This window comes from Galleria mellonella, unplaced genomic scaffold, assembly GCF_026898425.1.
Source record: "Galleria mellonella isolate WM207_F2 unplaced genomic scaffold, CSIRO_AGI_GalMel_v1 utg139, whole genome shotgun sequence".
Taxonomy (NCBI): Eukaryota; Metazoa; Arthropoda; class Insecta; order Lepidoptera; family Pyralidae; genus Galleria; species Galleria mellonella.
The window spans coordinates 7,870,110-7,896,001 of NW_026441995.1; the positions used below are offsets into that span (position 1 = coordinate 7,870,110).

The window sequence follows — 25,892 nt, forward strand, 5'->3', positions numbered from 1 at the left end:
CTGATTACTACTGCATTAGGATTTATGTTATTAATAACAATAACTTAATTTTTTTTTTTTTTTAATGGATGATAATGAAATGGTAACCCCGTCTGCACTATTGGTATACGCTGGCGGGACACCAGTGAGGGATGATAGATGAGGGTGAAGCAGGTCAGTTAGCCCATCGTAACAAATTCAACAATAAACCAATCACGATGGTTTCCAGGGGGAACCGCGAGGAGGTCGACCTGATAGGGTTTATTGCTAGCAATGGGGTTGCTAATCCCCATCACTAACAATCCCTTCCCCCCTACAATAACTTAATTGCATAACCATGATTGTAACAAACTCAGTACTAGAATAACAGTAAAAGTAAGCACTTCAATTTATTTACACATTTGGATTAGCTTAAGTATCTATATCTGAACAAGGTTATAAAACTTTATCTCATATAATATAACAGCACTCAACTCTAAATTAAATATTATAATATTAGTTCAGTAAAATTTTTAGTGCTACATATTAAATATTGACTTTTAACATTTCAGCCTAATGGCTGACAGTTAACACTCTCCACTGCTGCACATATGCTTCCCTATCAGGAAAGCTTTTTCAGTAGTTGCCACACTTGGCAGGCAGGTTGGTAACCGCTTTTAGAGATGTTTTAAGAGGGATATTGCTGCCCATCCCTCTACTATTAAGTTTCTTTAGTCGCCTCTTACGATACCCACAGGAAAGGAAGTGGTAGCTTATTCTATACTGGGACCACACGGACTTTATATACAGTTAATTTATCTAATTACAAATATGATTTGGTATTGAAAATTGTCAAAAAATTTACTTCCTATGTGTAGTGTGTAATTTGAAGGTATGTTTGCGGGAGAATACTCGTATATAAAATTGCTTATACACTATAACATTAATTAATCAATTTAAAGGTTGAATTTGAATTTAGATTATGAATATTATTATAATTTTATGTGCCTATTTTATAACTGTATTTTTTATTAGACTTAGTTTTTTAATAAATCTTCCGTTTCATCGTAATTCTTTTCTTTTAACCAGCTTACAACTCTGCCCCTTCATTCTTATTTTATTTAGAGGATTTATTATAGGTATATTGAATTCTATTACATCGATTTTAATATACCTATAATTTATTCTTTAATTAAATTGCGGTTCGAAATAACAACAGAATCTATTTGTGAGAATATACTTAAATGTTGGAATTGTAGATACATATTTTATTACTGCGAGTTTTTGACCTTATTATAAGAAAAAGGAGTTATTGTGTGTATTGTCTTAAATACCCTACTATGCCTCCCTCTCCACTAAATGTTGCTTTTTCTGAATTCAATGTAATATAAAATAATAATTATTAATATAAAGCCATTCAGAAAACCAAATTAAACCTTTTTGAGCAGCTTGATAAACTTCATTCCTAGAATAAGCTGAAAATAAAAGTGATGTGTCTTCTGCGTATGAAATTACTTTATCTTGTTAAAGAATGAGATCATAGAGATCGTTAATATAGACAAGAACGAGTGTAGGGCCGAGAATGCTTCCCTGCGAGATGCCATAAGTTTGTAATTGCAGCATCTTCATTAAAGTGTTTATCTATTTTTACATATTGTCAACGGTTCTTTAGATAGTCGTTCAGAAGTTTTAGTTTTACTCATATATTCCGAATTCCGATGTCCCTAAATTCTTTAAGAAGTTTGTTTTGGTATTTATTCCATTCCAACGATGAAGAATGCTTTAAATGTAATATCAATATCTCAATTACAGAATCAGTACTAGATGTACAAAAGACATACAAACAGAGGGCGCTCTCAATAGCAGAGACACCGTATATATATGCGTAATAGAAGCAAATTTTAAGCCAAGCCTATATTGGCGAAATAGTTATCAATCTCATTGTGAAACTCTTCAATCTTAGTTTCATTTATAATTTAATAGTTGTGTTCAGATGTTTGTATAGTTTGTTGCCTTCTTTATAGAACTCCGTAGCTGTTTACTGTTTTTACCGGCTTTATTAACTTCAAATTTTATATATTCTATTTTTGCTTTTTTATGAGTCTACTGCAGAAGTTTTTCTTCCATAAAGTCTTGCATTTCACCATCTTTGTGTTACCTTTTTAAAAGCGCTAGATTTAAGATCCAAATTGAACAAATTCGAAGCAATATAATTCAAATCCATATCCGAAACCTTTGAGGGCGGGGTATGTTTTAGAGGTATATTAGCTGCTTTATTTTAATTCTTATTTTAAATTAATTTAAATCTTATTATATATATTATTTAAAATATTATTTTACAAAATAAAAAATGCAGGAGAAAACCATCATACAATTTTATTTTGAGAACTTAATTTTGCTCTCTAGTGGGGGGTCGTCCTATACAACGTTTGCCCGTACAAGGTCGCCACTCACGAACCTTTCTTGCCGGTTGTTGGTTTCTCGAACTGTAATTAGTCCATTGCCTATTTAGTTTAGCTTACTAATCCTTCTGGTTATGTCGGTTATTTCGGTTCTTCTGCTGATACCCCCATTTCGGATTCTATCACGCAAAGAAACTTTAAGCATAGCCCTCCCCATAGTTCGCCGAGTAACTTGAAGTCTTTGTATACCTACTTGTAATTGTGTAGAACCATTTATAATATTACTAAGGATTTATTTACTATTAATATTGGAGTAATTCTGTGGTGTCACATTTCAAAAATTATCTAACTATAAAATTATGAAATTTTAATTTGATTAATAGAAATTGATGTCACAGCAAAATCTTTATTGTAAGAATCGATTGAATTAACTTTCTAATAGATTCATATAAAAAATATTATAATGTTAATTTATTATATATATAAGTATCTTATAGAATTAGAGAAAACAAATTTAATGTAGGTATTTATTGCTACATTTAATTCATTATTTTTTGGTGAAATTATTGTGTTGCTGTAATAGCAACAGTGACAAATCACAAAGGCGATTTTTGGCCGATATGACATAATGTCATACTTTCTACTATTTGCTATTAAAAGTAAAATATGAAATAAGATTTTTATAATAAAAGTGAGCGAATAGACTCTTTAACACAGCGTGATAGTTTCTTTTCGCTCACTTTGCACGGTCCTGTCGGCCATCTGATGCCATGTCACTTTCTAAGAACAAAGAATTACATAGAAGGAACTAAGAACAAGGAATTACATAGAAGGAATGATAAAATAAAAACTGTAATTCATATGGTTGTTCTTTCTTCTTATGCAAATATAATTAGTAAAAAGAAGACGAAAGTGTGGCGTCTGTAAATAAATATTATACATATTCATCTTATATTTATCTCATAGCCACTTTTTTTTTTTTTTTTTTTTTTTTTTCTTTTCTTATGGCACGGCACAAAGTGCATCCGCCAAAAACAAAGTTTGGGAAACAGCATTTTAAGGAAGGAGTTTTGAACGAAGGAATTTAGGATAAGGATCAGAAAAGTTGAATGATGAATGAGTTGAATGAATATAAGGAAAAGGACAGATATCTAAATAGGAATTACAATATATTTAACCTTAAAAATATATATGTATATGAAAAGTACATAAAATAAGATAATTTACAACTTAATATTATTGATAAGAATAAAAGATGAAATCAAATTATATACTTCTAATTTATCAAGAAACAATAATACTGGAACTGATGTAGGTAAGGGAATACGGAGGGAAAGCAGGGAATTGAAAAGAATAGAATGGTCATAGAGAGGACAATTTAAGAGAATGTGATTCAAATCACCCACATCTGTGTCACAATTGCATATATTATTATTCACAATTTTTAACTTAGCCAAATGAGAAGGGGAACTCACATGGCCAAGTCTCATTCTAATAAGAGAAGACGTAGCACGTTTACTAATACTATTAATAGGGTAAAACCATGGTTTACAAGGAATAATAGGCTGAATACTAAAGTAATGATGGGCCTTAACTTGACAGCTAATAGGCCAAGACTCATTCCAAGTATTTCGGAGAAAGGAGCCAGGCAAAGCCGCCAAGTCATGACTGAAGATTTTATAAGGAAAGATATCACCGCACCCAATAGCCTCATTAGCAAGTCTATCTGCGGTCATATTTCCAAGAATACCAGAATGGCCTGGAATCCAAACGAAAGAGACCAAATACCCTCTACAAAGACACATCTGCAATAACCTTCTAATTTCTATAATTACCGGATGGATTTTATTTGATTTGAATGGAGACTGCAATAGTGATTGTAAAGCACTTAAGGAATCACTGATGATTACCGATTGTTTAAGTTTCATGGTCAGAACGTAATCAATGGCTTTGAACATACCAAAACATTCTCCTGTAAAAATAGATGTCTCAGGAGGAAGTTTAACTTTTTGAACTATATTGAATTGATTATGGTAAACTCCAACACCAACACATCCAGATGAGTCATGCTTAGATGCATCACAAAAAATATGATGATGGTCTTTTTTATTGAAAAACATGTAAGAGTTAAAAATGACACTTGCATTGGGATCACCTTTAGTTATGTTAATATTTAATTCAACTTCTGGAGAGAGAGTTAATGCTTCATAGGATGCACAGAAAAACGGGAACTTACGATAACTATGAAGAGGAGAAAAAGAAGAAATTTTTTTAAAACTTTTTACCAGACAAGGAGTGGATTTATGACGCCAATAATCCATGTTTTCACAGTATTCAGTCAACTTTTGTAATTTAGGAAAAAGTGGATGTTCAGAATATTGAGATATACGGAATAAATATTTATCTGAAAGAAATTGACGTCTCAGGTTTAAAGGAGGATCACAGCATTCAGCTTGAAGGGCATTTATTGGGCTCGATTTCATAGCTCCAGTAATAATTCTCAGCGCTTTAAATTGAATTAAATCTAATTTTCTTAACCCAGCCGCACTACACGGTTCTAAGAGAAAAGTACCATAATCTAAAATACTTCTAATAATGGCATTATAGATTAGTTTCAAAGAATATGGATGGGCACCCCACCAGACACCGGATAAACATCTTAATATATTTAGTAATTTTTCACACTTTAGAGCAACTTTTTCAAAATGAGGAAGTCCCGAAAGTTTTGAATCTAGAGTTAATCCTAAAAAGATCGTTTGTGATTTAACTGGAATTAATTTATTATTAAAGTAAATTGTAATTGGAGGGGGCATTCGCATTCTGGAAAAATGAACTATAGAGCTTTTTGTTACGGACAACTCTAAACTATTTTTATCTAACCAAATTTTTAAACGCTCTAATGCTGTTGTAAGAATTATACAGCATTTCTGAACAGAACTGTCAATGGCATAAAAAAGAAGGTCATCAGCATATTGTAAAATGTTAATTTTAAATTTAAAATCATTGACTACTGAATTTTCTAAATCATGTGTATATATATTGTACAAAATGGGACTTAACACTGATCCTTGAGGAAGCCCCTTCCAAAGAACTCTTGAGTGTTTGACATCAATATTATCAATACTAATTGACCGTTCTGTTAAAATATTAATGATGAAATTAATTAAGATGGGTGAAATATTTAGAGCAATAAGTTTATTTTTCAGTAGAGATATGGAGACATTGTCATAAGCGGCTTTGATATCCAGAAAGGCTGCAACAATTGAATTATTTTCAGTGAAAGCTAAGCGGATATCAGTTGTCAGCAAACTTAAACTATCAAGCGTACTCTTCCCTTTTCTAAAACCATACTGACTATTAGATAGTAATTCATTATACTCAACGAACCATTCTAATCGGTTTTTTGTTAAATGTTCTGCCAATTTTATTAAAACTGAAGAAAGGGCTATAGGGCGATAAGATGCAGTATCTGAAGGAGGTTTGTCTGGTTTGAGAATTGCGATTATTTGTTGTGACTTCCATGATTTAGGGATATTACCAGATATCATAATAGAATTAATTAAATCTAAATAATAATTGAGGGAAAGATTGTCAAGATGGGTAAAGAAAGAGTATGGAATTCCATCCTCACCTGGAGCAGAATCTTTAACCTTAGATAATACTGCCTTAAATTCACCTAGAGTGAAAGGAGAACCAAGTGTTGTGTTATCTAACTGGGAAATATCTAAAGAGTTAATTAACAAACCTTTTTCTGGCACATAAGGAGGAGCCAGCCTATCTAAAAATGGTTCTATAAGTGAGGGCAGAAGAACATTTGACCTAGAATCTCTAAAAGCACTTCTAAACCTTCTAATATTACTCCAGACTTTTGAAGGGTTAACATTAGGAGAAATTGAAGAACAAAAATTTTGCCATCCTGCAAGTTTCTTATCTTTTAAGAGTTTACGAGTACTTTTAAGAATCTCAGAGTATTTGTTAAAATTATCCCATGTGGAGTTCAGATTGTATGCTCTCTCAGCCTCTTTTCTTTTTTTAACTGCCACCGTACAATCATTATCCCACCATGGTGGAGATGGGATCCCTTTTCTTGAGTTACCTATCTTAGGGAAAAATTGGTCTGCAGATTCTGTTAGTAATGCTATAAAAGCATCAGAGCACTCATTTTCATTATCTGTAGATATTACAGGAAGAGTAGGAATTTTATTTTTGATATAATTTAAATACAGGTCCCAGTCCACATTATTCAAATTATACTTCTTACTTGAAGTATAATTTGATGTTGGTTGTAATTTGAAAGGAAAAGTAATTAAAATAGGGAAGTGATCACTACCAAAGGATAGAGATAATGTGAGCCAAGTGAGAGAAGAAGCTAAATTAGGGGTACATATGGATAAATCAGGAGCACTGTTGCCTTCATTAGGCATTGAGCGACGGGTAGGACAACCAGTATTTAATATGCATAGGTTGAGAGAATCTATCAAATCTAAGATTTCATTGCCATAGCAATTACTATTAGAGCTACCCCAGGATTGGTGTTGAGCATTAAAGTCACCTAAAACTAAAAATGGTTTGGGAAGAGTAGAAATAATATTGTTAATTTCATTAAATATTAATAAGGATGGATGAGGAATGTATACAGAGACATAACAAATATTATCAACTTGAACAGCAATTAATGAGAAATTATTACTATGGTTTAAAATTGGAATATGGGTGAAGGATGAAGGATGTCTGACCAATATGGCCACACCACCATACCCATCAGATCTGTCCTCACGGAGACAGGCATAACCAGGTATCCTAAATGAAGATACGGGTTTTAACCATGTCTCCTGAAGAGCACATATAAGAGGTTTGTACATGTTTATTAAATAGATTAAATCTGTTTTTTTACTAACTGCACTACGGCAGTTCCACTGCAGAACTTTGGCTTGGTTGTCCGTTCCTTTTATTATTTAAAATATTAATGAATGCATTTGAAAGAGAAGCAACGTTGGACGGTGGAATGATATTAAATTGTGTTAATAAATTTAAAAGAGCTATTACTATTTCAGAAATAGATTGTTTAGATTCATCCTGCTGTTTATAACCACATCCATCTGCAGGAGCAGGAGGATTGTAGTCTTTTGTTAAAGTAATATATTCACTACGATCAAACCCATAGGAGGGTTTTGGAGGACGACGAATTTTTTCTATGACGGTTTTTTTATAAGATTTATTAGAATGAGGAGAAATTACATTATGAATTCCATCCTGGTTTGAGTTTACTGTACTATTTACAATGACTGGATTAGATCTTAGAGTGTCAGCATATGATTTAATAGAAGGAGCATGCAATTTGCTTGCTTCAGCATAGGAGATGCAACTTTTAGCCATTGTTTCTTTAATTGCCTTTTGCCTTGAAAATTCTGGACATTTTTTGCTGTTTGCCTGGTGAGCACCTTGGCATAAACAACAGTAAAAATCTTCTTCTTGGACAGAACAGGATTCTCCAGAGTGGCCCTGACCACACTTGTAACAACGTGGAACAGATCTACATTGATTTTTAATATGGCCATACCTACAGCAATTATAACACTGAATGGTAGGGTATATGTACAAATCAACAGGCAATGAATTATAACAAATGAAAACTCGCTTAGGTAACACTTGACCATCAAAAGTTATAACAACAGATTCAGTCATTACAAATTCAGATTTACCATTAACAAGAGATTTTCTCTTTAAACGCCTAACTTTCAAAATTTTGCCACAACCTAATGGAACTGAAACATTTTCTATAATTTCCTCATCAGACCAGGCAGTTGGGATGCCCCTTATTATTCCCATCCTTGTTAAATTGAATGCTGGTATAAAGGCTTTATAATTATGAGATTTTAAATCCACACTATTTATAAAAGAATTAGCATCTGTATAATTAGAGAAAGCTAATGATAATCTATTTCGCCCTATCTTTTTCAGACTACCATCAATTACATTTTTGAAAGTATTTCTCTGAAGGAAACGACCAAAGGCTATTGGGTGAAGTGAAGAATTATCATCCGGGGATGATAAAACTTTTTGTATGTGAACGGTGAATGGAGCAGAATCATGAGGTTCATAATAAACTCTACTAATAAAGTTATTTGGACGAGATGAGTTATTCTCCTGATTATTTATTAAATTATTGTTAGAAGATTGTTGCTGCTTTTCCTCGTTGAATTGAGAACATTCACATGAAAATTTATTCTTATTGTTTTCACCTCCTCGATTCCTCCTACGTTTTTTATTGCAATGCCTACAAACATTGCCGGCTACTGATTTACGTTTTCGTTTTGTTCCAGAATTATCAGAAATATTAACAGAGCAATCTGTGTCCATAGAGTCCTCATTATTACTAATAATTACATGAAGAGCGACCTCGGGGACCGTGCCCCCGGGATCATCCGGGGGGTCCATATATTAAAAAGAAATATATACAAAAACTTACCTAGTTTACAGCTACTATTACACAAAACTAATATATACAAAATTAAACTAATATCAATGCTATTTGTAACTTATCTGATCGATATTATAATAAAAATAAATAAATAATTCAGAAAAACTCGACAGCCAAATTTTACGTTTCCCGCCCTTTTTCCATCCCCTCATAGCCACTTATCAACATCATTACTTTCTTTTCCATAGAGTAGGTTAATTAAATTGTACATAGATATTTCACCTCTTTCTTTTTTTCGAACTGGTCGTACAGACATGACAGCCACGTTTACTTCTTACATTCATTTCTGCTGTCATTCTCTCCATCTCGATCGCTCGCCTCTTACACTCCTAATTTCCGATTTTATATATTATGTTTTACATATTCCATTGTATTTAATGTTTACCTTGTTTATATAATATATGTAAATAAACAAAGTTAGTTGTTAAACTTATTTTCTCCCAACAACTACAAAAGATACATCATCAGTTGCTATTCTCAATTCATAACAGGTTAGTGTATAAAAAATGTTTGATATGCAAATTATTTGTCAATAACAAATTTTACTATATTATATATTCGACACAGTTTATGTAGAAAGTATGCAAACAGGTTGTATCTAAATTTGGTAGGATTATACGGCCGTATAACATTTTCTATACATTAAATTCATAGCATATATATAGCAGGCTATGTTATGAATTGACAATTTAATCTCTCCTTCTATGTAATTTCTTGTTCTTAAGGTCACTTTACTGTTAATCGAGTGAAGCCGATGAGTCCGGAACAAATCCGAATGCAACAATTATTTGCGATTTCGTTTATAGTGATTTGTAATCATAGACAGTTTGATTTTAAAGATTTAGAGCAACCTTTGTGAAGCGACGTATATGGAGTGACATATGATTTGATATAGCATATGAAATTTAAATTAGTGACGTGAAATATTTTAAGTCTAATTTATAACACAGTATATGGAGAATACGTATGTAAATCAAAAATAGCTAATAATAAAATGATTGATATGAACATTTTAGTTCACCAGTAAGAACTTCAGTAAATATAAACTACTATAAACTATAAATGCTCGAAAATCAGCTTTAGTGCTAACAGTCTCAGTATACATTATTGTCGTTTATTAGATAATGATATAACAGGGTAGGTAATAATTGTTTGCTTGATTTAAGTGTAAACACAAATTCACAGTTGATCGTTTATGGAGCATTATTCATGTTCTGGTGAATTCACTAACTGTGAAGAGATCTGACCTAATTAGACTTTTTGATCTTTATGTTTGACTGACATTTGAATGATTTGACTTTTCATAAAAATGTGGTTATGGCGTAAATTGATATAAAGTGCATAGGAAATCGAAGATAAACTTTATAAAATAAATTATGGCTACGCGTGGAGAAAGAGGTGTAGTGCGAGTTTTAGATAAGTTAGAAGCTTCGGTCAATTCGGGACAATATTATGAAGCACATCAAATGTATAGAACGCTATATTTCAGGTGAAAATTTTTAATCATACCTTTTCAATACCTATTTGTTTTCACAGTGCAAAGGTAACTTTTAGTTTCTAATTATACTACCTTTCAGATATTTGAGTCAGAAAAAATACGCAGAATTATTAAAATTATTGCACAAAGGATCAACTGTACTTTTACAACACGATCAACAAGGCAGTGGCGCAGATTTAGCAATATTGCTTATAGATGTCTTAAATAAGTCAGAAATCAAACCTTGTGAGGAGTGGATCGAAAAGTTAGCAAAGCTCTTTGAAATGATGAGCTCAAGTATACCAGAAAGAGAAATTTTTTTGACTAATGCAGTTAAATGGTCAATGGATGCAAATAAAAAAGGCCATCCCTTACTTCACAAGGTAACATTTATTATTGACTTATTTGTCTCTAATAATAGTGAATGATTTTTTTTTAAATTTTATTAGCACTTTATTCTACAAATATAAACCTCTATGAGTTAGATTTTTTGATGATGTTTCAATTTGTCAACCTAGCATACATCATGGCATTCAGTGTTTTGTTATCTTGCTTATAATAAAAAAACTTAAAACCTAGCTTTGAATATTATGCATAAATACCTGTCACTATATTTCCATTACACATATATTACTATATTCATATAACACTTAATTATTATTAAGGAGTTTTTCTGATATTATTTTTAATAAATTAAAGTGTTCAGTATTAGAATGGTGGGCCATTTTTTAAATTTTTGTTAAATTTGGATAATTTTAATTTTCAGAAAATTGCAGAAGTGTATTGGAAGGAAAAGAAATACACTGCAGCCCATAAACACTTCTTGCATTCAAGTGATGGAGCAGCATATGCTAACATGCTAGTAGAATTACACACAACTAAAGGCCTCAAATCAGAAATAGACTTATTTATAGCTCAAGCTGTTTTGCAATTTCTCTGCCTAAGAAATATACAAATGGCTACAGAAACATTTGATAAATATACTGAATCACATCCTACTATAAAAAATGACAAAGGCCCTCCATATTTATTTCCATTATTAAATTTCCTCTGGTTTCTATTGAGAGCAATTGAACAGTAAGTATAAAATATTTAATTTTTATTTATACCTTATTGGCTTAACCAATCACTATGAAATAGACATCAATTTTAAAAATGATTATAACTTTTCCAAAAAATTATTGAAAATTCCTACTCTTATGATTATATTATAGAAATAAGTATAATATATAGCTAATGTATAGCTAATGCTGTTTTTTGTATATATTATTTGTATAGCTAATGCTGTTTTTTGTATATATTATTTGCAGAAGACATGTAAATCAATTTAAAATACTTCGAAGTTGGTATGCAATAAGTATAAAAAGAGACCCTAACTATTCAGTGTATTTAGACAACATTGGACGTATTTGGTTTGGAATAGAAGTTCAACGTAAAACCAGAAATCCAAACTCTGTGTTTGGGGGCCTTCTAAAATCTATTATTGGTGATGCTGATAGTTCTGATGAAGATGGAGAATATGAACATAATGCCACAGTTCCAGATTTAGATTGAAATGTATTATATAGAACTGTATCCGTTTCCATCTACATATCAGCCCAAGCTGAAATAATCAATCTAAAGTTCAATTTTAGTCATAATAACTATTTTTTTTTATATTCATCAAAATAATTTAATAATTTATTCATTAATCCTGAGTATTGTTACATAAAATTACAGTTAATTATTCTGATATTATTTTATATAACTCTTGAGTATATAGTGAGTAAAGATGCCTAAAAACAAACCATTAAACAAACAAAACTCATGCACACTCACATAAGTAAACATTAAATGTACATATACATAAAACGGTAAATGTGCCACATTACAAATTAAATAAGGGCTTTATATTTACCAACATTTGAAAACTTGTATACTTAAACACTTTTTTGCCATTCATTACTTATAATGCTTAGATAGTGGTTTAGGAAAACATTTGTCTGTAAATGTAACAATGATTATATGTTTAGATTTTAATATTTAATTCTTTATAAAATTTATATCAATGTGTTAAATCGTTTTATATTTCTAATATTCTGCTATAACATATAGTAAGGTGTAGGTGACAGGTAATTAAATCTAAAAACAAAAAATACTAAAACAGCTTCTTTTTCTTCTTTAATTTAAATAACTGCCACCAATTGAGGTTGGTGGTTTTAATACAGTAATGTATTGTTGGCAGGAGTTTTTTTTAACTATTGATTTGTGAAGATATCCCTGTTTTGCTTGGGTTGAAATTGTTAAAATAAGGACAACATACCATATGTTATGTACAGTGTATATATGATGAGGGATTAATAGTAGATAAACATAGAAGTTTATTACTGTGGAGTGCATTACTGAATTAATATATGATTTAATAATTTTGCTTCAACAAACCTTTGATTGTGAGAAATTGTCAATTACACTTACTTAATTCTATAAAAGTCTTACTCATTTTATAGTAAAAGCCAACTTTCACTATGCTATAATACAAAAAGAATTACTTTCTTTTTAATTCGACTTTTTTTACATCAACTAGTTTAACTAGTTAAGTCAAAGGGTGAACTGAAAGAATGTGGGCAGCCACTTAATATTACGAGAAACCGTTATTAAATAAGTTTTTCAAATCAACTAGTTCCTATTATCTTTCTTATATACCTATAACTAACAAAAAGATTACGCAGCAGACAGTAAATTCTAAGCTTCACTATATACTCAAAGTCTAGCAATAGGCACTTAAAGTAGGTATAACAATATTTTTATTATGTAAATGAAGTTCTGGTGTTACGATTCTATTTGGTAAATGTCACTGTAATTAAAGTTTAATAATATAAGAATTAATTAGATAGCATATATGCAATATGACAACGTTATTTCGTAAAACCATGGAATAAATTGGTAAATTTACGTCGCCTTGTTCAGTGTTTTGGTGGTAATATTAGTTATCATTCTAAAGTTAGTATATGGACACAATTTGTAGTTTACACCAGAATGCTGATTGCAGTGCTTGACCACTTGCAGTTGTAACTGGCTAACTGCTTATTGGCTTACAGTTCTGCCACTAGATCCACGCCAAAATTATAATAACACTAATAATTGGCAAAACATATAAGATGTATATTTACTTACTTAACCAATATTTAAACTCAATTTAGGTTGAAGTATCAAGGAGGATAATTGAAGAGACTCTGAAATGTAATGCTTTTATCACAATATATTTTTTGCTTACACTGTTGAAAATTCTTGTATAATTGCATACAAAACTTGTAATAAAATTGGTAAAAAATAAATCGAGGGTTAATTGGCATGGCACCATACGAATTTGATTTATAATTACAAAAAATACGCAAATTAGTTGCATTTACCAAGGTCAGTCAGGGGTTGAAGCAATGCAGCAAGTTTTTTTTTTTTCTACAAAATTCAAATTTACGACGAAATGTTGACTTTGCCAAAAGGAATGAAACCTATCTGTAATCTCATTTGTATAAATTTTCAGCTGTGTTCGAGTTAGTATAATATCCTCTGTGTGTATGTGATGTAAATTATTCGTAGCAATTTCTGTGAACTGCCTAGTACATTCTCGGTAATAAAATAATTTTGTTCAATAGCTATATATATACTCATATGTACTTACTGGACAAATTTTATCAGTAACATGGAATAAGTTCATAGTAATAAAATGTTTTTGTATTATATGTTATGGAGCAAGTGATTTATTATATTTCTTTATATTGGCAAGATTTGGCGTAATTTAAAATTCAAAGAATTTTCTATCTATTCTTCATTTATATGTGGGAATCATCACCTATTAGACATATATAAAAGGCCATCCTCGAGTTAGCGTTTCTCACTTCATAATTGTCTGGTACCCGTCCGAATATGAGCGAGCGAAGCTTTGCAAAGATATTTCTGAAAGCCCACATCTTTTTAAAGGGCTAGTCTCTGGAAAATAAATAAGCTAATGCTCATATTGACCGATTATTATTGGTCAATGTGAGCATTAGAGGATTGGTTTTTGTGGCTTCAAATTGAAATTTTAATTTTAGATAAATTCTAAACTTAAAATTTCAATTTAATATCACGGCGAAAACTATTTTAAGGACCAATATGAACAGATTTTCTAATATATTTAAGTCGAAATGATTATAATTTTATTTTATGATGGTTCATAAAATAGAAATTACATAAAATTATTAAAACATTAGGAAAGAGCTGGTTTGTGTCCCGTGAAAACTGATGTTCATTTCAATAATTAGCAAAAAGTTAGATATAGGTATGTAGATAATTTACTACAAGCATTTTTCTCTAAAATAAACGTACAACTGTTATTTTGGTAAAAGTATATTAAATAAAATATACGTATTAAAAACAATAGACCCTTTATTACTAGGAATGTCAAACAAGGTTAAACAATGAATTCATTTTTATAATCAGCTATTAAACTATAATCACAATATTAAATCATAATAAAAAATTGTAACAATAAAATAATTTAGGTACAAAATAATTTAAGATATTGCACTATAAAATAAACAGCGATTTCAATCGTGATAAAATATAGCATCATCAAGTAGTAAGCGTTATTAAATGTAAACATATTTATCGAAATCGGTTAATAATTGGCAAAGATATCATGAACATATACATTTAGTTACATATTTTTGTTACCATCAGCGCCGGTTCTATCCCCTTAATCAGGATAATACGATATTACCTTCCTGCGCCCTTTGGTCGACGCTATCACTTCATGTAATTTTATTTCGGTTTTATGTCAAATAAATAATAATCCCTAAATTCTCAAACATCTACTATTATTGCAAATGTCAAAACTACTACCGTGCCTCTTAAAAGGCACCATAAAAATTTTATTATGAGTTGGAAATTGTTTTCCGCATTTGCCTTTTTTGGCGTCTTTAACATCTGCTGCCTGAAGAGACTGCTGTCAGTATGATTGTCATCTTATAAATATTTAAAACGAATCCAATTCTCAATTGTTTTTACGGCTGTTGGATTTTATTGGAATAATTCAAACCAGCTTCAGCTATAAAATTTATCTAATAACAACAATTACCTTAAGAACTTCGTGTAGGTGGTGTTCTTAGACTGTAAGTTTATAAACATAATTTAAGGCATAAAAGAATCAGATCAAGTCACGGCTTTTATCTAGCATCATATTTATTATGATAATATAAATATAGGCAGCCCCAATTTATTTTTTTTAATACTCTTGGTACCTATGGCAAAATGTGTAATAAAGGCACTTAAGCATAACTTGATTCAATAATTAGCAATTTTGGTAATTGTAGAGGTAGGTATACATATAAAATTGATACCATTGATTCTCACTAAAAATACCTTTATATATTTCCTTACAAAAACAAAGTATCTTCTGTACTAGTATTATATTTGATGCAAATATCTATGACAATCATGTTACATATACTATCATAAAAATCTTTGTTTTCCATCTTAATGCACAGGTACACTTTTGTTTACAATGTCTTGCATTATAACTGTAAGAGTCTACAAAATGTTTTAACCTTTTGAAATACTATGCTTTCCAGTATAGTAAGACTTTTAAAAGGCCTTTTAAATATTTTTTTATGATTCTACTACTGGGTTTGGTATGTTGTTATTTGCTGAAGAATTTGCAAGAAACTCAATACTTACTGTAATGTATAAATGTAAAATTATACATTTATATGTGTGTGTATATAACTTAGACCTCAAAAGAGATAAAATTATGATAATGATCAATGTTTTTTATGTAACTTAGATTGGCAAACAAGCTGATGGTCCACCAGATGGAAAGTGGTGACCATTGCCTACAGATATGAACATGGGCATAATAGAGTAGACTGTCACCCATAATATCCATCACAGGTTGCCATTCCTGAGGACTAAGATGTTGTTTATCATAAATCTTCCAAAACAAGAGAAGTCATTTCTCTTGACCATGTATGTACTTTTATTGTATTTTTATGCAAGTTCAATTTAAGTTTTCTTTGTTTAAAATCCATGGCTTGTCTTACTAAGAAACGGTTAAATTCATGTACATGTGGATGATTCAGAAACTCTTCTAGATCCATCCATTTACACTCTTTAATTTCAATATCAGATTTTGTAATTATTTCTGAAGTTGCTTTCAGACAAACTACTGCATATATATCAGAATTTTCAAACATCATGTTGTGAGTGTGCCTGAAGGTCACTAATGATTCAAAGACAGTGTCAATGCCAGTTTCCTCTTTTACTTCTCTTATGGCAGCATCCTTTATATCCTCTCCTGTAATTTAATATTACAATTTATATTAAAGTTATTTTCTGATAAAGTTTGAAATAAAAGTTTCATGTAATGTATTTTATGATACAAAACTAAACATAAATTTCATGAATGTTTTTGTTCATATACATGATAAGACAATCAACAGTGTTTCAGCAACAAGCTGTGTTTGCAAAAAAAAAAACTGTAACTAATGAACTGCATAGATGACTATATGAGTTTGTGATATGGGGTGTTTATTCTTAAATAAAAATGGGTATCAATTTAATCAATTATTTCAATTATAAATAACAATGGAGACAGCATTACAGCATAACAAAATTTCTAAGATTGAAAGGTATACCTAATTGATGATTTATGTTTTAGAAACTTCTAACATTACTAAGTTTTTTTTTTTTTTATTAAAAGTTATTTAACCAATTATATTACCTCTTTCAACATATCCGCCAGGAAGTTTCCAATGAGGGAAATCAATATGATTTTCCATAACAGCCAATATTTGATTTTTATTATTGAATACCATACCACCAACTCCTAAGTTTGTGTGACAGGCTGGAGGGAGATTTGACTTACTATCAGTGGGTAACCACTTATACATCATAACAAAACTGTTCCTAGAGTGGTGAAAGTCGAAACCCTCCTGTAATGTAATAACTTTCATATTTATCTTTATAGTATTGAATAGGCAGAGAGATACACTTTAGTAAGTATATAATGCAATATGTTAATACGCAATGACAAACATTTACATTATGATTGTGAGTACAATGAGAGAAAAGCTATGAGGGCTAACTAAAATATATGTATATTTACCTCTTAGGCTCATAATGATTTAACCAATCAAATAAGTGTATTTTTATAAATTTAATACATAATTCACTATTTTTTTTATACATTTAGGCATCTAATTATTTATGTTCAAATGTAAATTTCTTAAGCAGACATTTTCCCATTAGAGTGAACTTTGTACCTTACATTTTTTTTACTGTGAATAGAAAATTATTGATTATGTAAAGATATTTTTATACCTTTGCTAGAAGAGGGACCCATTCTGCATCTTTGATGTGAACTTTAAACCAAATGCATCTTCTTTTTTCCTCAGACCATTTCTTAAGTGAGGCTGTAATTGGAAATTATAACTTTTACATAAATACAATTTATTAATAATCATATAGGTAAATATATTGAAATCTAAATTTAAAGCTGGTGTACCTAAATATATCTATGATTTTTATTTTTTTTATAGAAAAATTGTTTTAGGTCATGTTAAAGCAAAATCTTTTGGTAGTATAAGTATAAAAAATGTATATGTTCAGCTGGGCATGATGTTACCTACCGCAAAGTCGCTTAGTAAGCTCATGCTTTTCACATTTTTCACTCTGAGAGTCTACTGTAATACCATTGTATCTGTCGACTTCACCATTGAACGTTTTATCACTCATTGTAGGTGACTTTAACTATAAGAAGTATAAGTTGAAATAAGTAGGCATCTAAAATAAAAAAAAGAATCATTATCTTTTCTAACATAACATTTTTTTATTCAGATACAAAAACAAGATTAATAAAAATGAGAGAGATGAATTAAAAATTATGGTAATAAATTAGGTGTCCTAAAAAGATAATTTGTGTATACTATACCTGCAATTTATTACATTTACTCCAGCATTACATTAAAAAATTAGAGAAACTATATTACATTATTAGGTAAGTATTATTCTGCATATTATAGATATTTAAATTCAGTTTGTATTTAGGTAGTATGGCAAATATATATGATAGATAAGTATTTTATTTCGAATTTAGGTAGGAGTGGTTTTGTAGCTGTTGTCACATGACAGATGTCAAATTGACATTAATGACACATGACGGCACAAAAGAAACTGAAAAGATTCAAATAGGAATCAATATTTGAAAAACATTGATTTCGACATCGATGTTTGATATTCATCACAAACCGAAATCGATTTTGGGTATTATTTTAGCACAGATTAACAACACAATAAAATACAGTAAAATCGTTCAAAATTAATTAAGAAACAGAATAAATTATTGTATAATCCAATATTTTTTACAACTGATTGAATGAAATGTAATTTTGATAAAAAAGAATCTTTTATTTCTTTGATAAAGAGTAGAGCCAGTTTTTGAAAAGATTCTTTCGGATGGCGTTGATGTCGCGATAGTACTCAAATAGTCCGACGCACGTACAACCACACAATATAAAATATAACCAACAAACAATAAAATACATAATTTGTTTCGTATGTTGCATTGATCGTTCGTGAGACTGTGAGTAACATTGATATAAAATGTTATAATTGATTATCGTTAACGTTAACATCAATTTACGATATTTTTCGTATAGCAACATCGATATTAAAATATCGTAGTTTTTCCTTTCAACATTGATGATCATCTAAAAATAAAGAATTGCAAAGAAAGAATAATAAATCAAAAACTAAATCATATGATTGCCTCCTTTCTTTTTATGCAAAAATAATTAATAAAAAGAATACGAAAGATACACCATCAGTTACTTTTTTTGTCAATTCATAGCAGGCTAGTGGTACAACTTACTTGCATACTTTTTACATAAACTGTGTCGAATATATAATCTAGTAATTTAAAATTTGTCATTGACAAATAATTGACATATCGAACATTTCTACACATTAGCATGTTATGAATTGAGAAAAATAGCAACCGATGGTGTATCTTTTGTTCTTTTTACTAATAATATTTCCATAAGAAGGAAGGAGGCAATCATATGATTACAGATTTTATTTTATCATTCCTTCTATGTAATTCCTTGTCGTTAGATGATCATTGAACATCGATGATTATCGAACGTATCTATATTGAAAATATTTTTATTTTTGTTTATTTTAATTTTATATTATACCTATTCCCTAATCTATTTATATAAATTGTAATCTCAAAATGATTAATATTTTTAATTTCCTGAATAAACATAGAGCCTCCATACCCAGGTAACGATGCATTAAAATTTTTAATTATAATATGTATATCTTGCCTTTATTTTATTACCTGTATTTTTCTTATGCTGCACAAATATGTACATTAGAAACAGACTACTATCGCCAAAAGGAATAGTTTTAAATTAAAATAACGACCTAACTGTTTTGCATTTTTTCTATTCCAATTCCATATTTAAACAACCTTTCATCATGTAACAATTATACTATTCAAAGTGCAATTTCTTTAGTGGAAAATGTTCCACTAATGTTTTGATATAGAAAGCTATAATGATTTAAACACTGTTATTTTTTAAATTTCAGGATTTGTAAATACTCTAATCATATTGTGCAAAGGATTTTTATTGGTGAAATAGATAGATTTAAAGGAATTACTGTTGATTCTCACAAGGAGAAATGTCATCAACAGAACTTTGCTGAAAAGCTGCATGGTGAGTACTTAAATGTCCTCCTAAAAGAATCCAAATTTTTATAAAGAGAAAAGACTGGGATTGTGAGACTCTTCACAAATGTTACAAAGATCCATACTATGCTATGCATAAAATTCATACTTAATATTATAAATTAAGTATGAATTTTATGAATTGACTAAAGTCATATTATAAACATTTATAATATTCACTTTAACATTTAAAATGTTAGTGAGGATTAGTTTGCTTTGTTACATTATAATATCATGATATTTCTTTCCTACAGAATCATTAACAAAATGGAAAACAGAAAAAATAAGATGTGTATGGTTTAAGGTTAACATTGATGATTCTTACCAAGTACCTATATTAGCAAATGTAAGTAAAAGAAAAATTAATTTATTAATAGAAAATATTTTTAATAATAAAATTATTAACATGTTATATTATTTGACAGTTATTTAGCGATTTTTACATATTTCTTTAACAATCACAATTAAAAAAATATTTTAATTATTATGTATAATTTATTTAGATTATTAACATACAACATAAAATTAATTTGTGATAATTTATTTTAAATGAAGGCTTCACATTCTTAGAAAGGCTTTACTTTTCATCATGCCAGAGATGATTTTGTAATGATGTACAAATGGCTGCCAGCTGACTCTAAACCAAATCTGCCACCAGCAGCACATACTAACTTAGGTGTGGGTGCAATGGTTTTCAATGATAATGGCCAGATTCTTGCTATATCAGAGAAACATTATGAATATCCACATTGGAAGCTCCCGGGTGGCTATGTTGAAAGAGGTATGAACCTGTTTATACATTAATAATTGTAACTTTAATAGAGTACAACATGAATTGAACTTTGGTTTAAAAATATTTGGTAATATATATTTATATTGATATAATAGATATCACTTGGCCTTTGGTTTGTCCCAGATTTTTACAAGATTGTGATACATGCAGCTTATATGAATAAGGGAATAGTACATGTTAACATGTTAGATAACAAGTATTAATTTAGTCAGTTTTGATGTTTGTTTATTAACTAATTAGAGTGATAAATAATTAATTCTTCGCTTAAGATTACAGTTTAATTTTGTTATTATCAATAAATATTACTATCACCATAAGAATATTATCCAAATATTCCTTATATTACCACCTGTGAAAAAAGCGTTTTTGAATGTGTTATTGTTTGTGGGTTTATTAATGTATTTGCACTGTATTTCATGTGGTAATATATAATTTTATTTTATATGAAAATTGTTATCATTTTTTATTAGTTTAACTTTTGCAAAGTACTAAAAAATTATGCACAGGTGAAACTGCCGATATTGATTCTTTAACATGCGCCACTGTAATACCGCCGTAACATAGACTAATTTGATTTTTTATCACCGAAATGTTAATAGAAATATTCTCAGTTATGGATAAAATTATATGAAGTTGTTTATAAAATTAATTCACTTATAATACAAAATATATGTAATATTTTTTAAAATTTGCACAAGTGTAAAAATTTTAGTAACTATGTGACATGTGCGTTGGTTATAGTCATGATATGTGAACAAATACGAATATCTTTTGAAAAATCTATGAAAGCAGTTCATCATCTTCATCATCAATTTCACTTTTGATCTCTATCATTGTTTATTTGTGTTATTGTATAGAATCCTATAAGTATGTATGTATATTTATGTAATATTTGTTTAATGTATTCATGTATGTATATTTATTTAATCATAATGTGAAGTAGTACTTTATATTATTCCCAAATTCGTGTATAATATAGTATATATCATATATGTGTAAGTATATTTGTTATTCATATATATTTATTCGTTTATATATGTAATTTTAGTATGTATGTATATCAATAATTAGTAGTACCACATTCGAGTATTCTGACACTTCCCTATGGTTGACTGGGAGAGAATGTTTTTAGCATTAAGTCCGCCCTGTACACATATTTGTACTAATGAATAAATAAATAAAGTAGTTCTCCATTGTATGTGTTGTGATACTTAAATATAATAACTGCACAATAAATTTCTTTTTAGCCAAAGGTTGTCTGGGAGAGAATGCTATATAGTATTAAGTCCGCATTTTGTACCAGACATTTTTTTGTAATGTGGTCAATAAAGAAAAATAAATAAATAAACAAATTGAAATGCAATACTATTATGTTGTAGGAGAAGACATTGCGAAGGCAGCTGTAAGGGAAGTGAAAGAGGAAACTGGCGTGGAAGCAGCTTTTATATCTTTGGTTACATTTAGACACACACATAATATGATGTTTGGCAACTCTGATATTTATATGCTGTTAATGATGAGGGCACTCTCGGACAAAATAGTTATTTCTCCAAGAGAAGTTAAGGATTGCAAATGGATGGATGTATCAGAATATACTAATCATCCACATGTACATGAATTTAATAGATTGATTGTGAAAAAAGCTCTCCAATATAAGAATAAAAATTTAAAACTTGATTTACAAAAAAAGACTGTAAAATGGCCGACAGCTGTTAGAGATATGACTTTTCTATTAGTAGAAGATTATGATTAACCATTGATGACTGGGAAGTATGTGAATTTCAAGAAATAGTTATTGTAGACAAATATGAAAATGAAAGAATGTAAATAGCACATAATATAATAGTGTAAATATTAGATTACATAATAGTTAAATACAAACATTTCCTATTATATTAGTTTTTGTACAATCATAAAGCTAAGTATTATGTAAAGATACAAAGCTGACAATATACAAGTAATATATAAAATAATGATTGTTTTTATTGTAGTTTTTAGGTCTTGTAAAATTATATAAGTACATTGTTGAGTTCAACTTTTTGAATAATATTTATAGAAACTATTAATGGGTCTGTCATAATGACAGTTCCATTAATGGTATATGGATATAAGTCATCTGAAACTGAAGGTATACTACCTTCAGTTTGAGATGACGCAAGTCTAGATCAGTGTTTAAAATTAGTGCTTATTTTAAACCCTGGCCTAGCCACGCGGATATCATTCTTTATAACAATCTATATGTAGCAACTGAGCTATATTGATGTATTTGTTAAAATAGATCCTACACTTTATCATATACATGTCATGAATTGTTATTGTGAAATCGATTATTACAAAAAATGTGTCATAAAATTTTCAAATATTATCTGTAAAGCTGTTTATGTCAATTCTCTAAACTTTGACATGACATGTAGGTAGGTTTGCACAGCCTACCTATTTAGTGCAAAAGATTATCACTAAAAATTATACAAAAAGTAGGTTTATATTAATCATAATTTATTGGTATAATTACTACTATTGTTTACATCGCTGCAATATAATGATTTCGGTAACAGCATCCGTGGTATGTGCTTCCAATTTATCGCCATAGACCTATTTCGTCTTGTAGTTTGTTGATCAGACTGTAACAAGCAATGCATGCCATTAGTAAATTCGGTATCAATAGATAAGGTATTTTTTTTTTTATTTTCATCTGATGTTTTTTTGTGAGAAATGCTCATTTTCACTAATAGAGTACTGTTAATGAAATTATTAACTTAATTTTAAATTAAGTTAATAATTTCATTTCACCTTGTATAGATCGGTCCTTAAGGTTAGTACCTGCTTGATACTGTGGAGTTATTTAATTTTTTTTTTATTCCAATTAGAAAGGAATAACCTTCGCTTATAGATATGAACTTAACAACACCATCGACATTACAGGGAATATACTGTGCCTCCTCTCGGTCTCATCATGCGTTGACATTTCTGAGGACTACAGTGTAATTCCCCTGTATTTTGTGATTTTTCTATCATAAAGATTTTTTTTCTTCAAATCGTATCACAGTCATGCATATAGAGCTGCTTAATGACACTAGTTCAAGTTGCCCCGCCAGTGTATACCGATAGCGCAGGCGGGGTTACAATTCCTTTATCATCCATCAAATTCATAGACACTAGTTCAAGAGTAACAGGCGAGCCCATGCAGATTACTTTCAGTTTATCTGAGTAAATGAACTATAAATTGATATGCAGAATACTTTTTTCAAATAAGTACGTAACAGTTCCAGTCTGTTCTAACTTTCGGTAAGAACGTTTTTTATTATTCATGGTCATAGCAAACAACCTCGTTTATAGCGTGACGCACAGAACTAAAGTTGGTTGGATGAAATGACGATAAATTTCGGGAATAGTGTGAAATAGGTTTCGAAATCAGTTGTTATTTTGTTTCAGTCTCGATTTCATTTGATGTTGAGAGTGTAAATGCCACTCAAAATGGTAGAATTTGAAATGAAAGTTGATTTCTTTTTCCTAAAGAAAAATCTTAAATACTTAATCAGCCATTAACATAGGCTGTTTATTTTCATAAACCTGCTATAACGGGGTAAGACGTTAGTCTATTATAAAACTTGTCGGTTGCATAAGGCCGTACAACACTAAAGGTTTTTTGCGATAAGTATTAAACAAAGAGAATCCTAGAAAAAAACTAATAGGTAGTTTCCTAGCCGTACTTGCATATTGTTTTGGCAAGTCTGTGTTGCAATGGCTTCGGTTTGAAGAATAAATAAAATATGGCGGTGAAATTCCTGTACATGAACACATATTCCATAGCCACCATTAAAATAAAAGCAACACAGTATTATTTTGTGATGTACATAGCGCTGTTAATGTGTACTGTTAACAGTGACCATTTTTCATAGTCGGCTTGTTTGGAAATTAATTAATCTCATAAGTTATATATATAAATATAATAAATATTAATTTCTAATAGTGAAATTAATTGTAGTCTAAGTCAAACTACAGATTATTTTTCCAAAGAAATTTAAACACGATTCGAAATATTAATAACTTTTTAAAATTACTCACCAGAGTTGCTGAACGTCGTCTCTGTTTCAATGTGAAATACATAGAAAAAGTTAAAAATAACAATTTCACAGTAATAGCCACGGAAACAACAATGAGAAACGCGTAAGACATAGCGTATGGTATAGTATTTGATAGGTAAAGTGAAAACAAAATATAATTCAAAGCAACGCAACAGAAGACTGTAGAGACCCAAACATAACTGGCAACTACTTTGCGACACTGAACTAAGTGACTGTGTTGTTATTTTTTTTTATCGAAACTTCGCTGCTAGCAGATATTCGTGTTTGGCTTAAAAACAATTAGAGGCCTCTTTATTTAAATTTAATATTTGATAACTGTAATGAGTCAGTAATTATGACCACTAATGACGGTGAAAATAGGCATCAATATAATTATTGAATGTTCTTCCTTATTAGATGTAATTAACTAATGTTATTTTAAAATAATGAATGTCATTGACGACATTAATTGTATAGATAAACTACCTATCTACCTATTACACCTTACATTATCACTAATATCAGTAAGCTTTGATTATTAGTCGATATACGTAATAAAAGCAATATCCATCGCTGACACTAAATAGTGCAAAATTGTCCATTCGGGTTTTCTGAATTGCTAATCAGTATTTTGTTGAGGAGACTCAACAATGCCCAATAACTAAAAATTGTAGTGATACAATTTACGTACGAATGAAACACCTTCATTAAATAAATAAGAGTAAGAATCACCGTTATATCGGCCTTTAAGTGTCCACTGTTGAACATAAACCCTCCCCCTTGGAGGGTTTTGTCAGTAGTTGCCACGTTTGGCAGGCGGATTGGCAACCGCAGTTAGGCTTTAGAGGTGTTTTAAGAGGGACGCTGCTGCCCATTCATCGCCCTTCCTTAGTTGACTCTTACGACACCCACGGAAAAAAAAAGGGGTGGCCTATTCTATGCTGGGACCACCCGACAAAAGTAAGAATACTT

The 25,892-nt window shown here is 29.9% G+C and overlaps 3 protein-coding genes and 1 long non-coding RNA gene across 5 annotated transcripts; 2 read left to right on the forward strand and 2 right to left on the reverse strand.

Annotated features, from left to right (window-relative positions):
- Positions 1–10,120: 10,120 nt before the first annotated feature.
- LOC113512256 (Golgi to ER traffic protein 4 homolog) lies at positions 10,121–14,046 on the forward strand. The gene is made up of 4 exons (XM_026896045.3): positions 10,121–10,330; positions 10,419–10,701; positions 11,085–11,395; positions 11,629–14,046. The coding sequence occupies exons 1-4, from the start codon at positions 10,218–10,220 to the stop codon at positions 11,870–11,872; spliced, it is 951 nt and encodes a 316-aa protein (XP_026751846.1). The 5' UTR covers positions 10,121–10,217; the 3' UTR covers positions 11,873–14,046.
- Positions 14,047–14,704: 658 nt separating this feature from the next.
- LOC113511035 (uncharacterized) lies at positions 14,705–18,451 on the reverse strand. Of its 2 annotated transcripts, none has more exons than XM_026894613.3 (5): positions 18,264–18,451; positions 17,962–18,082; positions 17,654–17,745; positions 17,055–17,265; positions 14,705–16,628 (listed from the first exon to the last, which is right to left on the reverse strand). In XM_026894613.3, exons 2-5 carry the CDS (start codon positions 18,065–18,067, stop codon positions 16,258–16,260), a joined length of 780 nt encoding a protein of 259 aa, XP_026750414.1. In that variant the 5' UTR covers positions 18,068–18,082; positions 18,264–18,451; the 3' UTR covers positions 14,705–16,257. The 2 variants fall into 2 exon arrangements, with proteins under 2 accessions (XP_026750414.1, XP_026750405.1); XM_026894604.3 differs by having other exon boundaries at positions 17,962–18,115; positions 18,264–18,450.
- A 575-nt stretch (positions 18,452–19,026) lies between these two features.
- Positions 19,027–22,829, forward strand: LOC113512142 (uncharacterized). The gene is made up of 5 exons (XM_026895949.3): positions 19,027–19,615; positions 19,925–20,052; positions 20,318–20,409; positions 20,634–20,844; positions 22,236–22,829. Exons 1-5 carry the CDS (start codon positions 19,566–19,568, stop codon positions 22,607–22,609), a joined length of 855 nt encoding a protein of 284 aa, XP_026751750.1. The 5' UTR covers positions 19,027–19,565; the 3' UTR covers positions 22,610–22,829.
- A 502-nt stretch (positions 22,830–23,331) lies between these two features.
- LOC128202565 (uncharacterized) lies at positions 23,332–25,429 on the reverse strand. The gene is made up of 2 exons (XR_008253857.1): positions 24,922–25,429; positions 23,332–23,477 (listed from the first exon to the last, which is right to left on the reverse strand). It is a non-coding gene; the product is annotated as an uncharacterized LOC128202565 (long non-coding RNA).
- Between the last annotated feature and the right edge of the window lie 463 nt (positions 25,430–25,892).